Source organism: Saimiri boliviensis, chromosome X, assembly GCF_048565385.1.
Source record: "Saimiri boliviensis isolate mSaiBol1 chromosome X, mSaiBol1.pri, whole genome shotgun sequence".
NCBI lineage: Eukaryota > Metazoa > Chordata > Mammalia > Primates > Cebidae > Saimiri > Saimiri boliviensis.
In genome coordinates, this window is record NC_133470.1 from 44,343,583 (window position 1) to 44,360,388 (window position 16,806).

At 39.2% G+C, this 16,806-nt stretch overlaps 1 protein-coding gene across 6 annotated transcripts in view; it reads left to right on the forward strand.

The window, feature by feature from the left end:
• The window catches only part of ZNF81 (zinc finger protein 81), a 74,084-nt gene that overhangs the window by 41,972 nt on the left and 15,306 nt on the right, over positions 1–16,806 (forward strand). For all 6 annotated transcript variants that reach the window (XM_010350170.2, XM_074392068.1, XM_074392071.1 and 3 more), the window contains one exon: positions 9,660–9,755. In XM_010350170.2, coding sequence (XP_010348472.1) covers positions 9,660–9,755 — 96 coding nt within the window. The remainder of the gene's footprint in view (positions 1–9,659; positions 9,756–16,806) is intronic.

Here is a 16,806-nt window from a genome sequence, read left to right on the forward strand (position 1 = left end):
TTTTTGCTTAGAATTGACTTGGCTATGAGGGCTCTCTTTTGGTTCCATATGAAGCTTAAGGTGGTTTTTTTCTAGTTCTGTGAAGAAGGTCATTGGTGGCTTGATGAGGATAGCGTTGAATCTATAAATTACTTTGGGCAGTATGGTCATTTTCATGATATTCAGTCCTCCTAACCATGAGCATGGAATGTTTCTCCATCTGTTTGTGTCCTCTCTTATTTCCTTGAGCAGTGGTTTGTAGTTCTTGAAGAGGTCCTTTACATCCTTTGTTAGTTGTATTCCTAGGTATGTTATTCTCTTTGTAGCCATTGTGAATGGCAGTTCGTTCTTGATTTGGCTCTCTTTAAGTCTGTTATTGGTGTATAGGAATGCATGTGATTTTTGCACATTGATTTTGTATCCTGAGACTTTGCTGAAGTTGCTTATCAGTTTCAAGAGGTTTTGGGCTGAGACAATTGGGTCTTCTAAATATACAATCATGTTGTCTGCAAATAGAGACAGTTCGACTTCCTCCTTTCCTAATTGAATACCCTTTATTTCTTTTTCTTGCCTGATTGCTCTGGCTAGAACTTCCAATACTGTATTGAATAGGAGTGGTGAGAGAGGGCATCCTTGTCTAGTGCCAGTTTTCAAAGGGAATGCTTCCGGTTTTTGCCCATTCAGTACGATATTAGCTGTGGGTTTGTCATAAATAGCTTTTATTATTTTGAGATACGTTTCATTGATACCTAGTTTATTGAGAGTTTTTAACATAAAGGGCTGTTGAATTTTGTCAAAGGCCTTCTCTGCATTTATTGAGATAATCATGTGGTTTTTGTCTTTGGTTCTGTTTATGTGGTGAATCATGTTTATAGACTTGCGTATGTTGAACCGGCCTTGCATTCCCGGGATGAAGCCTACTTGATCATGGTGGATAAGCTTTTTGATGTGCTGTTGTAATCGATTTGCCAGTATTTTATTGAAGATTTTTGCATCAATGTTCATCATGGATGTTGACCTGAAGTTTTCTTTTCTTGTTGAGTCTCTGCCAGGTTTTGGTATCAGGATGATGTTGGTCTCATAAAAAGATTTGGGGAGGATTTCCTCTTTTTAGATTGTTTGGAATAGTTTCAGAAGGAGTGGTACTGGCCCCTCTTCGTATGTCTGGTAGAATTTGGCTGTGAACCCATCTGGACCTGGGCTTTTTTTGGTTGGTAAGCTATTAATTGCTGCCTCAACTTCAGCCCTTGTTATTGGTGTGTTCAGGATTTTGACTTCTTCCTGGTTTAGGCTTGGGAGGGTGTAAGTGTCCAGGAATTTATCCATTTCTTCCAGGTTTACTGGTTTATGTGCATATAGTTGTTTGTAGTAATCTCTGATGGTGGTTTGTATTTCTGTGAAATCTGTGGTGATATCCCCTTTATCATTTTTTATTGCATCTATTTGATTCTTCTCTCTTTTCTTTTTTATTAATCTGGCTAGTGGTCTATTTTGTTGATCTTTTCAAAAAATCTGCTCCTGGATTTACTGATTTTTTGAGGGTTTTCGTATCTCTGTCTCCTTCAGTTCTGCTCTGATCTTAGTTATTTCTTGTCTTCTGCTGGGTTTTGAGTTTTCTTGATCTTGCTCCTCTAGCTCTTTCAATTTTGGCGATAGTGTGTCAATTTTAGATCTTTCCTTGCTTCTCATGTGGGCATTTGTTGCTATAAATTTTCCTCTAGACACTGCTTTAAATGTGTCCCAGTGATTCTGGTACATTGTGTCTTCATTCTCGTTGGTTTCGAAGGACATCTTTATTTCTGCCTTCATTTCATTGTTTATCCAGTCAACATTCAAGAGCCAGTTTTCAGTTTCCATGAAGCTGTGTGGTTCTGAGTTAGTTTCTGAATTGTGAGTTGTAATTTGATTGTACTATGGTCTCAGAGACTGTTTCTTATGATTTCCGTTCTTTTGCATTTGCTGAGGAGTGATTTACTTCCAATTATGAGGTCAGTTTTAGAATAGGTGTGATGTGGTGCTGAGAAGAATGTGTATTCTGTGGATTTGGGGTGGAGAGTTCTGTAAATGTCTATTAGGTTTACTTGGTCCAGGTCTGAGTTCAAGTCCTGGATATCCTTGTTAATTTTCTGTCTCGTTAATCTGTCTAATATTGACAGTGGAGTGTTAAAGTCTCCCAGTATTATTATGTGGGAATCTAAGTCTCTTTATAGGTCATTAAGAAGTTGCTTTATGTGTCTGGGTGCTCCTGTATTGGGTGCGTATATATTTAGGATTGTTAGCTCTTCTTGTTGCATTGATCCTTTTACCATTATGTAATGCCCTTCTTTGTCTCCTTTGATCTTTGTTGGTTTAAAGTCTATTTTTTCAGAAACTAGGATTGCAACTCCTGCTTTTTTTTGCTCTCCATTTGCTTGGTAGATCTTCCTTCATCTCTTTATTTTGAGTCTATGTGTATCCTTGCATATGAGATGGGTTTAATGGATACAGCACACCAATGGGTTTTGACTTTTTATCCAATTTGCCAGTCTGTGTCTTTTGATTGGGGCGTTTAGCCCATTTACATTTAAGGTTAATATTGTTATGTGTGAATTTGATCCTGCCATTTTGATGCTAGCTGGTTGTTTTGCCCGTTAGTTGATGCAGTTTCTTCATTGTGTCGATGCTCTTTACCATTTGGTACGTTTTTGGAGTGGCTGGTACTGGTTGTTCCTTTCTATGTTTAGTGCTTCTTTCAGGGGCTCTTGTAAGGTAGGCCTGGTGGTGTTGAAATCTCTGAGCAATTGCTTGTTCATAAAGGATATTATTTCTCCTTCGCTTATAAAGCTTAGTTTGGCTGGATATGAAATTCTAAGTTGAAAGTTCTTTTCTTTAAGGATGTTGAATATTGGCCCCCACTCTCTTCTGGCTTGTAGGGTTTCTGCTGAGAGCCACTGTGAGTCTGATGGACTTCCCTCTGTGGGTAACCTGACCTTTCTTTCTGGCTGCCCTTAGCATTTTTTTCTTCATTTCAATGCTGGTGAATCTGACGATTATGTGCCTTGGGGTTGCTCTTCTTGAGGAATATCTTTGTGGTGATCTCTGTATTTCTTGGACTTGAATGTTGGCCTACCTTGCTAGGTTGGGGAAGTTCTCCCGGATAATATCCTGAAGAGTGTTTTCCAGCTTGGATTCATTCTCTCCATCACATTCAGGTACACCTATCAAACGTAGATTAGATCTTTTCACATAATCCCATATTTCTTGGAGGCTTTGTTCATTTCTTTTTACTCTTTTTTCTCTAATCTTGCCTTCTCGTTTTATTTCATTGAGTTGATCTTCAGTTTCTGATATCCTTTCTTCTGCTTGGTCAGTTTGGCTATTGAAACTTGTGTATGCTTTGAGAAGTTTTCGTGTTGTGTTTTTCAGCTCCATCAATTCATTTATATTCCTCTATAAGCTCTTTATTCTCATTAGCATTTTTTCAAACCTTTTTTTCAAGATCCTTAGTTTCTTTACATTGGATTAGAACATGATCTTTTAGCTCAGAGAAGTTTATTACCCACCTTCTGCAGCCTGTTTATGTCAATTCATCAGACTCATTCTCCATCCAGCCTTGTTCCCTTGCTTGTGAGGAGTTATGATCCCTTGGAGGAGGAGAGGCGTTCTGGTTTTGGGTATTTTCATCCTTTTTGCTCTAGTTTCTTCCCGTCTTTGTGGATTTATCTACCTGCAGTCTTTGTGGTTGGTGACTTTCAGATGGTGTCTCTGAGTGGACGTCCTTTTTGTTGCTGATGAAGTTATTTCTTTCTGTTTCTTAGTTTTCCTTCTAACAGTCAGGCCCCTCTGCTATAGGACTGCTGAGGTCCACTCCAGACCCTGCTGGCCTGGGGATCACCTGCAGCGGCTACAGAACAGTAAGGGTTGCTGCCAGTTTCTTCTTTTGTTATCTTTGTCCTGGAAGGATACGCACCAGATGTCAGTGTGAGCTCTCCTTTATGAGGTGTCTCTTTGGTTATATGGGGGTCAGGGAGCTGCTTGAGGAGACAGTCTGTCTGTTATAGGAGCTCAAGTGCTGAGCTGTGAGCTCCGTTGTTCTGTTCAGAGCTGCTGGGCAGGTACATTTAAGCCTGCTGCAGTGGAACTCATAACTGACTTTTTTCCCCAGGTGCTCTGTCCCAGGAAGGTGGGGCTTTATTTGTAAGTTCCTGTCATTCTGCTGCCTTTTTTCAGAGATAGGAGGTAGCCTAGTCACAGTCTGCCAGCAGAGGCGTTGCTGAGCTGCTGTGGGCTCTGCCCAGCTGCTGTGTGAACTTCCTTGCAGTTTTGTTTACAGGGGTATAGCTAGAACTGCCTTGGTAATGGTAGTCTGCCTCAGTAGTGGCAGACTGTCTCTGTAATGACAGACTGCCTCAATAATGGTGGACTGCCTCAGTAATGGTGGACTGCCTCAGTAGTGGTGGACTGCCTCGGTAATGGCGGACGCCCTTTCCCCTACAGAGCTGGACTGTCCCAGGTCCAGCTGTGCTTGGTGTGAAATTCTCAATCCAGAGCATTTCAGATTGCTTGTCTTTGTGGGGGTAGGACCAGCCAAACCAGATCGCCTGGCTCCCTGTTTCAGCCCCCTTTTTTCAGTTGAATGGGCGACTCTATCTCTCAGGCATTCCAGTTGCCAGCTGAAACGGCACCTGGATTTGTGTAAGTTTTTGTGTGGAGACCCACTGTGTGACTGAAACAGCTGTGCTGGAGACTCATGGTGCTTTTCTGCCCAGGAATCTCCTGGTCTGTGGTCAGTAAAAATTCGTTTGGAAATGCGGTGATCATTCACCCTCTGTGTTTTGGCTGGGAACTGCAATCCAGAGCTGTTTCTATTCGGCCATCTTGGATCCTCCTGAATTGTGTTCTATTGGGTGAAAAGTAAAGCTTGTAAGTCATGAACTTGACTATTTAGCTGAGGAGATTTCCAAGCAGTGTTGAAAGCACAGCCTGGTTTCTCTTTGCCGCTTATAGTAAAATATGAGAAGAAAGAGATAAATTGAAGAAAGAATTGTTAGGAAAAAGGTACCAGAACTTGAAGAAGTAGAAAATTTTCAGCCTATCCATGTGGCAAAAATTTAGAAAGTGTGCCCTGGAGAGAGCACCAAGGGTGTGTCTGAACAACCAGTTACTAAAGAGATTTGGTGTGTGACTTGTGGATCCAATCAGCTGTCTCACTAGAAATGCTTCCAGGTTGGACTGAAGAGGACAGAGACAGGATAAAATGAAGGAAAGCTGTTGGACTTCTGAGATTCTATAAGCAGGAAATGTGATGGTAAAGCTTGACTGTGCACATGTGTTATCCTTCAAGAAAAGGGAAGAATGGCCCAGAACAAGAGAAGACTCTACAACAGATCCAGGCTGCTGTGCAAGCTGCTCTGCCACCTGGATCACATGATCCAGCAGATCCAATGGTGCTTGAACTGACAGTGCAGATACGGATGCTGTTTGGAGCCTCTGACAATCCACTATAGGTGAATTGCAGTGCAGATCTTTAGGATTTGGAAGCGAAGTCCTGCCATACTGTAGTAGTAGATAACTACTCTCCTTTTGAGAAATACTTTTTGGTTTGCAGAGCAGCTTGCACAGCAGCCTGGATCTGTTGTAGAGTCTTCTCTTGTTCTGGGCCCCACTGAAAACTAGCTACTTTTTGGATAACTTGGTAAATGAGCCAGAGTAGCATTACCCACATGAGGAATGTGTTACCTCCGAAATCCAAAGAGGCCCAGTAGGCATTGTGCCTTTTTTTTTTTTTTTTCACTTATAGGAGGGGCCAGGTACAATAACTTGTGCTTTGCCATAGAAGGGATGTCTGGACATGCTCTATACCACTGGACCTCTAGAAATTTCCCTGAGGCGTAAGACCCTTAAATTTTTTTTCAGATTTATTTCCCACTCTGATACGTAAATATCTTACCCATAAGTCTAGTGTAGTTGCTGATTCTTGCTCACTAGGTCCAATCAGCATTATCTCATTAATGTCATGAACCAGTGTGATATCTTGTGGAAGGGAAAGGTGATCAAGATGACTGTGGACTAAATGATTACGTAAGTCTGGAGAGTTGATATACCCCTGAGATAGGAAAGTCCAGGTGTATAGCTGGCTTTGCCAGCTGAAAACAAACTGCTTCCAGCAGTCTTTACTAACAAGCATCTCTCTCTCTCTCTCTCTCTCTCTCTCTCTCTCTCTCTCTCTCTCACACACACACACACACACACACATACACACCCCCCATTTGTGAGATCAATAGCTGCATACTGGGTACCAGGAAATGAATGTGTTAATTTGCTCAAGCAATGAAACCACATCTCAAAGAGCAAGTGTAATTACAGTCACCGCTTGGTGATGTTTACAGTAATCTACTGTCATTCTTCAAAATTCATCTGTTTTCTGCACAGGTCAAATAGGCAAGGTGAATGAGGATGTAGTGGGAATCACCATCCCTGCATCCCTCATATCCCTGATGGTAGCACTGATTTCCACAGTCCCTTCAGGAATGCAGTATTGCTTTTGGCTTACTATTTTCCTAGGTAGAGGCAGCTCCAGTGACTTCCACTTGGCCTTCCCCACCACAGTAGCCCTCATTCCACAGGTCAGAGAATGAATGTGGGGATTCTGCCAGTTGCTGAATATGTTCCTTCCAATTATGTATTCGGAAACTGGGGAAATAGCCACAGGATAGGTTTGGGGACCCACTGGACGCACTGTGAGATGGACCTCAACTAAAACTCCATTAACCACTACACTTCCGTAAGCTCCTACTACTGGTGGACCATAGTGGTGTTTGTGGTCTCCTGGAATTAGTGGCAGTTCAGAGCCAGTGTCCAGTAAATCCCAAAATGTCTGATTATTCCTTTTTCCCAATACATAGTTATCTTAATAAAAGACCACAGATCCCTTTGGGGAACACTAGGAGAAAGATTTTTAAGAGTCTAAGTTTTTGGTAGTGTACCAGGGTCTTTCCCTAAGGAAACCTGGTTTCCCCTTCATTCACAAGGTTCTGGGTCTGAGTCTGCAAAAGGGCTCAAGCCTGGGAATTGATTGAAGGGCTGCTTATATCAAGAGAGTCTAAAGGGAAGATCAAAGGTGGCAAAAGGAAGAAGGAGGAGCAGAAGCAATGGGAAGGGAGAGGTCTTGGAGGAGACTGTTTGGGGAGAGGTAAAGTTTCCCAAGGAAGCCCTTGAAGTTCCAAATTATCCTTATTAAAATAATGCCAACACGACAGGAAACAGGTAGAATTGGTGGAGCATTTAGCCAGCAGGGGTTCAAAAAGGAGTGTTTTGGTAGACTGACACGTTCCCATGTTTTTTAACTAATAGTACTTTTATGCTTATAAATAGAGAAACTTGGGACTGTCACCTAGCTTCTGTTCCTTACAGAACCCAGCCTCTTACAAAGAGAGAAGCCTAGGAAACTAACCCAGCCTTTCCTTGCATAGGACTCTAACTTAGCTTCTTATAAACAGCTGCTTACCTGGAACTCTAACCTACATTCTAGCATGAGAATCACTTGAACCCAGGAGGCGAAAGTTGCAGTTAGCCGAGATGGTACCACTGCACTCCAGCCTGGGCGACAGAGCAAGACTCTGTCTCAAAAAAAAAAAAAAGAATCAAAATCTTTCCTTACTTTGCTTCAGTGGACTGTCACCCAGAGGACTGGTTCAGGAGTCAGACTCATCAATGGGCCCCCAATCAGTCAGGAGTGAAGATAAAGTTCAAAGGTGCATACTTGAGAGGTGAGAAGTCTGGGGTCCAGTGATCAATCTGATCTTACCCGAGTTGTGGCTCTTATCCGAGTTGTGACACCCAAACTGTCAAAGAAAACCAGAGCTGGCCAGTAGTTAAAGCAGTGAAAATAGATTTTATTCAGAACTATTACAATAAGGGAAAAGCTATCTCGGTATGGAACTGGGCTCAGTTGCAAATACAACATGGACAAGTAGGGATTTATAAATATAACCCAGGAGCACAGTGGGGCCAGTAGATAGAAAATGACTAAGAGGAAACATCAAGGGAAAGGGGGATTGTTACTAAACTGACCTAACAAGATTCTTGCTGAAGGCAGGCGAGGGTGATCAAATATTATGTGGGGGATAGTAGAAGATAAGAATTTGATCAGATATCGAGGGCGATCGGATATTGAGGTTAGGGGATTCTAGCTAAACTGATTAGCAGGAATCTTACTAAAATTGGGCAATGAAAAGATTTGCCCTTTGTAATCGTGAGCAGTTACTCCAGCCAAAACCATAGCTCCCTTGTTTGCCAGTTGATTCAGGGGCATGAGGGACCCAAAGTGGTTGGGTGGGAGTTTTAACTTATAGTTCAGTAGAATCATTGTGTGTCTCCTGGTGGAAGCATTTCTCCCTTTGGAATTAAGACCTCTAGAACAGCAGAGCATAAGGTCACAGAGACAAGTAGAAAACATTCTGCTACTGGATCATTAGGGGTAATAGTGAGGGGTGTCATTCTTGGCCCAGGGCTGCCTGCCACCCGCTGGGCTCAGAGGACAGATCATGGAGCCCATGAGATTATTCACAAGCCTTAGAATCTAATCAAATTTTCCCTGCTAGGCTTCAGACTTGGGACCCGTGATCTCTTTTTTCATTCCAGTTTCTCCCTTTTGGAATGGGAATATCTGTCCTATGCCTGCCCCACCGTTGTATTTTGGAAGCAGAAAACTTGTGGTCTGGTTTCACAGGTTCACAGATAGAGAGGAATTTTTCCCCAGGATGAATTATACCCTGTCTTATCCATAACTGATTTGGATGAATCAGATGATGAGATTTGAGACTTTTAGTTGATGATGTCGAGATGTGAGTTTTGACTTAAGGGTTGATGTTGGAATGATTAAGGCTTTGGAGGATGTTGGGATGGGGTGAATGTATTTTGTATGTGAGAAGGACATGAATTTTGGGGGACTAGAGGGCAGACATTTATGGGTACAATTTTGTCTTCCCCAAAAGCTATGTGGAAATCCTACCCCTAAATACTTCAGAATGTGGCCATATTTGGAAATAGAGTCTTTACAGAGGTAATCAAGTTAAAGTGAGGTCATTAGGGTGGGCCCCAATCTTATCTAACTGATGTCCTCATAAAAAGGGGAAAGTTGAACACAGAGATGTGCACAGGGAGAACACCATATGAAGATGAAGGCAGAAATTGGGTTATTACTGCTACAAGCATGCATAGAGGGAAGACAGTGAGAAGATACCCAGGTAGAAGACAGCCATGTCACTGGAGTAATGTATTCAAAAGCCAAGGAATGCCAAAGAGTGCCAGAAAACACTAGAAGCTAGAAGATGCTAGAAAGAGTTCTCTCCTAGATCCATCAGGGAGAGCATGACCCTGCTGGCACCTTGATTTCTAACCTCTAGACATAAGAGACAATACATTTCTGTTGTTGTAAGCCACTAGGTTTTGGTACTGTGTCATGGCAGCCTTAGGACACCAATACAGAGCCTCGTTGAGGGTGTTTCCCGTCACCACCACTGAGCTATCTGGGACATCTGAACTGTGTGAAGGTGTCTCCCTTGATTTGTCTGAGATTCTTCAGTCCCTTTTCACTGCTGTGATTATTACTCAGTTCCTAATGAAATGTGGTTAGTTCTCCAAAGAACAAATGGAAAGCAATTTGCTGGACCCAATTCTCTATCACGTCCTGTTAACAGGGTTCGAAGTTCCCAAACCAGAGGTCATCTTCAAGTTGGAGCAAGGAGAGGGGCCATGGACATTGGAAGGGGAAACTCCACATCACAGCTGTTCAGGTGAGTGGATGTGACTCAGGCAGATGGGGACATGAAGTAATTTTTTTTTTTTTCCTAATGAAGACTGATACCTTTAAAATGCTGTTATTGCTTAAAGGTCGGTAACTTTAGCAATTGCTTGAGGATAGGCAGCATTGGCCTCTCGGGTGCCAAATTGTTCTCTCCCTTTATATCTCTTACTGTTACCACCTGTCTTCTTTGTTTAGCTTTCTTCTGGGAGAATTGCCTCAATTCCTATACTCTGGATCACATGCTAGGCTTCCTCACTAGAGATCTTGCTTCCTTGAATATTCTTTCCTTCCATCCCATTTTTATGCATAATTCCTTAAACCACACCCCAGAGTCTTAGATTCTTATCACATGCATTTCAGTTTTACTGGATTTGACTTTTTGAAAATCAGTTGGTTGCCTCCCTTCTGTTCTTCCTAGCACTCTTGTACTTTATTCTTTCTTTTGTTCTCATCTTCTCACTCTAAGGCACCAACAAACTCTTTTCTACAACCAGCCTCACCTCCCATTGCCTTTGTAAGTATCGCCTTCATTCCTCACTCCTCTCCACCTTCCCATGGCCTTGTGCCTCTCTCCTGCAATCTGACTTTATGGTCACTGTCACTTAGCATTTCTTCTTTTAAAATCTATTTGATTAATGGATTTTCATAAAATGTGTACAGAATGAAGTGTATTTTAAGTGGGCAGTTTGATAAGTTTTGATAAGGGTATACACCAGTATAACCACCACCCCATCATGATATATAACATTCCTTCACACAGAATGCTTCCTCATGCCCCTTGTAGTCAGTACACACAGCCCCAGGCAACCACTGACATGCTTTTTGTCACTCTGGATTGGATTTGTCTTTATTAGGGTTTTATATAAATGGAATAAAACCTTACATACTCTTTTGGATCTGGCTTCATTTGCTCACCATAATCATTTTGCAATTCATCCATGTTATTAAGTATAGCTCTGGTTTATTCCTTTTGAATGACGAATAGTATTTCATGGAATGAATATATTACTATTTGTTAATCTCTACACCTATTGATGGATAGGTGGTTAATATTTGGTTATTGTGAATGAAGCTGCAATGAACATTCTGGTATGTCTTTGTGTGAACATATGTTTACCTTTTTCTTGGGTAAATACCTAAGATTGGAACTGCTAAGTCGTATAATCAGTGTATACTTACCTTTATAAGAAATTGCCAAACTGTCTTCCAAATTGGCTGTACCATTTTACATTCCCAGTAGCAATACGTAAGGATTCCTGTTGCTCCACATCCTTGTCAACACTTGTTATCATCAAACTCTTTTTTATTTTTGCTATCGTAATGGATGTTGTGACTTCAAGTTGCTTTTCTCTTATGAGAATAATGATGATCTCAAGCATCTTTTTATGTGCCTATTGACCATTTGTACATTTTTGGTGTGAAATACCTACTCAGATATCTTTCTCATTTTTTATTGGGTTGTTTGTCTTCTTATTCGTGAGTTTTAATAATATTTACTGGATACAATTCCCTTGCCAGAAATATGTATTGCTAATATTTTGTTCCAATCTGTGGCTTGAAATTTCATTTTCTTGTTGGTGCCCATCAAAGAGCAAACATTTAAATTTCGATGAAGTCCAATTTATCATCTACTGTTAGTACCTTTTGTGATCTGTTTAAGACATCTTTGCCTATCACAAGGCACAAAGATTTTCTCATACTTTCTTCTATAAGATTTATCATTTTAACTTTTTCAGTTAGGTCTGTGATTCATTTTTCAATACTGATGTCTAATTGTTCCAGAAACATTTGTTGAAAAGGCTTTCTTTTTCCTGTTGAATTTCCTTGGTATGTTTATCAAAATCAGTTGACTTTATGTGTATGAGCCTGTAATCAGGTCTCTCTTTTCTGTTCAATTAGTCTATTTGTCTGTCTGCTTTAAAATATAGGTTTTATTATTATTTAGATATGATGAAGCCAACAGATCAGCAGACAACTGCTATTGGAAAGATAGTTTTTTACAGTTCCTAAGAGGCAAGGGCATACCACACCATGCAGAGCCACACATACCACACATGTGGAAGCACCAATGTCAGTTAGGTTTTGTGGGAAGGAATAAACCAGGCAGGGTCAACACGCTAGGCAGATTTAAAATTGACTAGTTTGAATAATTCCACTGGGCTCTAGGGTATAGGGACTGTCCCTAGTTGCCTGGTACCTGTCCCTGGGGTGATTAGAGCAGGAGGATAGTGGCTCAACCTGTGAGAGCTCAATAAAAGATGTAGTTGTGGGTTTGGGCTATGTGTTGGCTGGTTTGCATATGACAGGCATCTTCAAGGTCAAGTTATTTCCTAATCTGTAAAATTAGCTATCCCTGAGAGGGGCAGTCTCTCCAGGATCAGTTAAGCCCCAGATGCCAGAATATCAAGGACACAAAAAATAAGAAAATATAGTTAATACATTATCTTTTTAGCAAACTCATACTATCTTTATCACCATAGTTTTTACAGTAAATCTTCAATCAGATAGTATAAGTCCTTCAACTTTGCTTTTTAAAAATTACTTTGCTCTTCTAGGTCATTTGCATTTTTATATACATTTTATAGTCAGTTTGTAATTTTTACAAAAAAAGCCTACTAGGATTTTGTTTGGAGTTCAGTTGACTCTGTAGATCAATTTTAGGAAAATTGACATCTTAACAATATTGAGCCTTCTAACCCATGAACGTGGTATATTTCTGCAATTATTTAGATCTTTAATTTCATTTAGCGGAATTGTATTGTTTTCAACATAGATTTCAGTTCGATGTTGAATGGAAGGGGTGAGTGTGGGCATGTTTGCCTTGGTTCTGAAATTGTGGGTAAAAAATTTAATCTTTCACCATTAAGTTAAATACTAGCTGTAGGTTTTCTGTACCTACCCTTTAACAGGTTGTGTACGTTCCTTTCTAATCCTAGCTTGTTTCAGAGTTGTTGTTTTTTAAATCATGATTGAGTGTTGAATTTTGTCAGATGCTTTTTCTGCATCTCTTAGAGTGATATTATATGAGCATTTTTGTTCTGTTACTATGGTGAATTCATTAATTTTTAAGTGTTGAATTAACCTTGCATTTCTGAGATAAGTACTAGTCGATCACGATGCATTAGCTTTATTATATATTTTTGGATTCTACTTACTGATATTTGGCTTAAAAGTTTGCATTTTTCACGAGTGATTTGGTTTATGGATTTCTTCTCTTTCAATTTCTTTGTCATGTTTTGATATTACGGTTATACTGGCTACTAAAATGAGTTATGAAGTGTTCCCTTCTCTATTTTCTGAAATACTTTGTATGAGATTGTTATTTCTTTTAATTTTTCATGGAATTAACCAAGAAAGCCATTTGGACCTGGAGTTTTCTTGACAGGAAGGTTTTAATGGCAAGCCCAATTTTTAAAACAGACATAGGGCTATTCAGACTTTTTGTTTCATGTTTTGCCAGATATAGTAAGTTGTACTGTTCAAGGTATTTTGTCTGTTTCCTCTATGTTCTCCAATTTAATCCTGTTGTGGTCTCAGAGCATACCCTTTATGATTTCAGCATCTGGTCTATCTAGGGGAATGTTTTGTGCATCCCTGCAAAGAATGTATATTCAGCTGTTGATGGGTGCAGTGTTCTATAATCTATAACTCAAGTTGGTTCCATGTTGTTAAAGTCTTTTAATAATGTGTTACTGATTTGTCTTCTACTTGTTCATTCAATTATTTGTAATTTGGGTGGGTTAAAAATGACAAAGAGATTTTAAAATTTATATGGGTATGCAAAAGACCTAGAATGACAAACACAGTCTTGAGGAAAAAGAGAAAGTATGGAGGATTGACACTACCAAATGTTAAGATTTACTATAAAGTTACAGCAATCTGGACAGTATGGTATTGGTGTAAAGACAGACTAATGTATAAATGGAACAGAAAGGAGAGACTAAAAATAGGCCCATTAATATACAGGCAACTGATTTTTGACAAAGTTGCCAATATAATTTGAAGGGAGAAATCTTTTCCAATCGTGCTGAAACAAATGGATGTTGTTATTAGGGGGAAAATCATACTTTGACCCCATACCTCACATCCCTATACAAAAATTAATTCAAGTTCTAGTATTATAGAATTGTTTACATTGAAATAATCTGCTAAGCAGATAAAAAATTGTTAACGCTGGAAAACGTATTTTAAAAACTACTGCAGAGTGTTATGGTAACATGGTATTCTGTTATATTGTTCTGAAGAATGTCAGTGTCCTTATCACAGCAGGCAATTAACTAGGTTAGATTGACAATGGAAATGCTGTGTCACCTAAGGCAAGTGGCAACTCAGGTCACAGTTCAGCCCTGCTTTCAGTTTTCTCCAGCCATGCAAGGTTGAGGGGTCAACCAGAGACTTAGGCAGATTTTATACAGAGAATTGGGAATTTGCTTTTTTTTTATTCTTTCTTTTTGAGTTGACCCCTTAATCTCTAGTGGCCCTGGGTACCCAGGCCTTCTTCCCCTAATTCCTCTCGCAAAAGGATGACAAGCTTTAATTGGAATTTTAGCTGTTCCACATTGCTGCTAAGAGTGCAGCTACTCTCAACAGAAACCCGAGAAAAGAGGGAACTCACTACATGCTAGTCAATTCCTCTAACTTTTGACTCCCTTCCAAACAATGCCTGCTTTTGTTTGATTTTTTAGGTTACTTTTGTTTTGTTTGTATTTCTAGAGATTATATTTACTATCTGTAGAAGAGTCTTTTTTAGAAGCTTACTTCTTCATACTGGAAGTGGATCTCTTACCATTGATCCTTGTACATTGACCTTGTATTCCGAGACTTTGCTAAATTTTTCTTGTTAATTCTAGCGGGTCTTTTTGTGAATAAATACTGTAAAACTATCTGCTTACATTATCATATCTTTCTGTCATTTCTTTTTTAGTCTATATGATCTTTGTTTTTATTTTATCTTGCTCCCAATCTGAAGGCAAAAACTTCCCATCTTTCACCATTAGGTGTATTAGCTGTGATTCTTCTTAGATGCTCTTTATTAATTTGTGGCAATTTCTTTCTATTGCTAGTTTAATGAGAGTCTTAAACATGAATTGATGTTGAATTTTCTAAATGCCAAATGCCCTTTATGTATTTATTGAAATATGTGTTTTGTTCTACTGATATGGTGAATTTTATTGATTTTTAGATGTCAAACTAAGCTTGCAACACACATCCAAATATCCTGTAAGTCAAAAAAGATATCATAATGAAAATATATTGAGTTGAGTAAAATGATAGTGAAAATAAGACACATCAGAACTTGTGGAGCCAGGTGCAGTGGCTCGTGCCTGTAATCTCAGCACTTTGGGGAGGCTGAGGTGAGCAGATCACCTGAGGTCAGGAGTTCAAGACCAGCCTGGGCAGCATGGGGAACTCCATCTCTACTAAAAATATAAAAATCAGTTGGGCATGGTGGCAGGTACCTGTAATCCCAGCTATTCAGAAGGCTGAGGCAGGGGAATCACTTGAATCCGGGAGGCAGAGGTTGCAGTGAGCCAAGATGGCACCACTGCACTCCAGCCTGGGCAACAGAGTGAGACTCCAGCTCAAAAAAAAGAACTTGTGAGATGAAACTGAAGCACTATGATGAAAGTTTATATATATATATATATATATACCAGAAAATTAAAAAGATTAAAAATTGTCTCTCTAAGTTTGCATGTCAGGACATACAATAGTGAAAAATAGCAAAGCCAAAATTTGCTTCTTTCAAAGATTAATACAGTTGATAAATTTAGCAAGATCAGTCAGGGAGAAGAAAGAGAAAACACAGATTATCAATGCCATGAATGAGAAAAGAAACATCATTACAAATCTTACAAGCCTTAAAAGGATATTAAGAAGATATTATAACCAACTTTATCCCCCAAAATTTGATAACCGAAATGAAATGGACAGTCATAGAAAAACAGAAATTATAAGAAATGTCACAAGAAAAAAGATCAAAATCTTAGTAGCATTTTTATCTATTAAAGAAATTGAACTATCCACAAACAAAGCTCCCAACCCACATGGCTTCACTGGTGAACTCTGGTCATCTAGAGAAGAAATAATACCAATATTATTCATGTTCTTTTGGAGGAAAGAAAGAGAGAACACTTCATATCTCATTTGATAGTAAACTGAACTATATTAGAATAAAAAATTGCTCTTCTTCAAAAGATATCATTAAGAAAGTGAATAGGGAATCCATACGCTGGGAGAAGATATTTGCAATACATATATTTGACAAATGACTTTATATTCAGAATATATAAAGAACTCTCACAAATCAATAGAGAAAAAAATGGGTAAAAGACACAGGCACTTCAAACAAGAGATATTCAAATGGGCATTAAATATATGAAAAGGAGCTAAAAATCACTATTCATCAGAGAAATGTAAATTAAAACCACATTGTGGCAGCCCCCCACACACATACATACAAAAAAGGGCTAAACTTTAAGACTGACAATTATTAAATGTTGATGAATACTTAGAGCAACTGGAATTGACATTCATTGATGGTAGAAGTGTAAATTCTTTCAACCACTTTGGAAGATAGGCATTTTTTCAATTCTTTCAACCACTTTGGAAGATAGGCAATTTTTTCTCTGTCAGTAGGCAGTACTTACTGACACTAAATGTACACCAATTCTGTGGCCCAGTAGTGCCACTCCTCAGCATATATTTAAGAGAAACGATTACATATATTCACTAAAAGAAATGTACAAGAATGCTCATACCAGCTTTAGTGTAATTGCCAAAAATTTGAAACCACTCAAATGTCCATTAGTAGGAGAATACATGAGTGTTATGCTATATTCTTACCGTGTGATACTACGCAGCAATGAAAAGAATAAACTACTGTTACAAGAACTTGGGTAAACCTCAAAAAATTGATTGAACAAAAGAAACCAGACATGCAAATGCTACATGATTCAATTTATATAAAGTTCAAGCAAGGACAAGCAAAACTAATCTGTGATTGTGATAATATTGATGATAAGTGATTGGCAATCTAC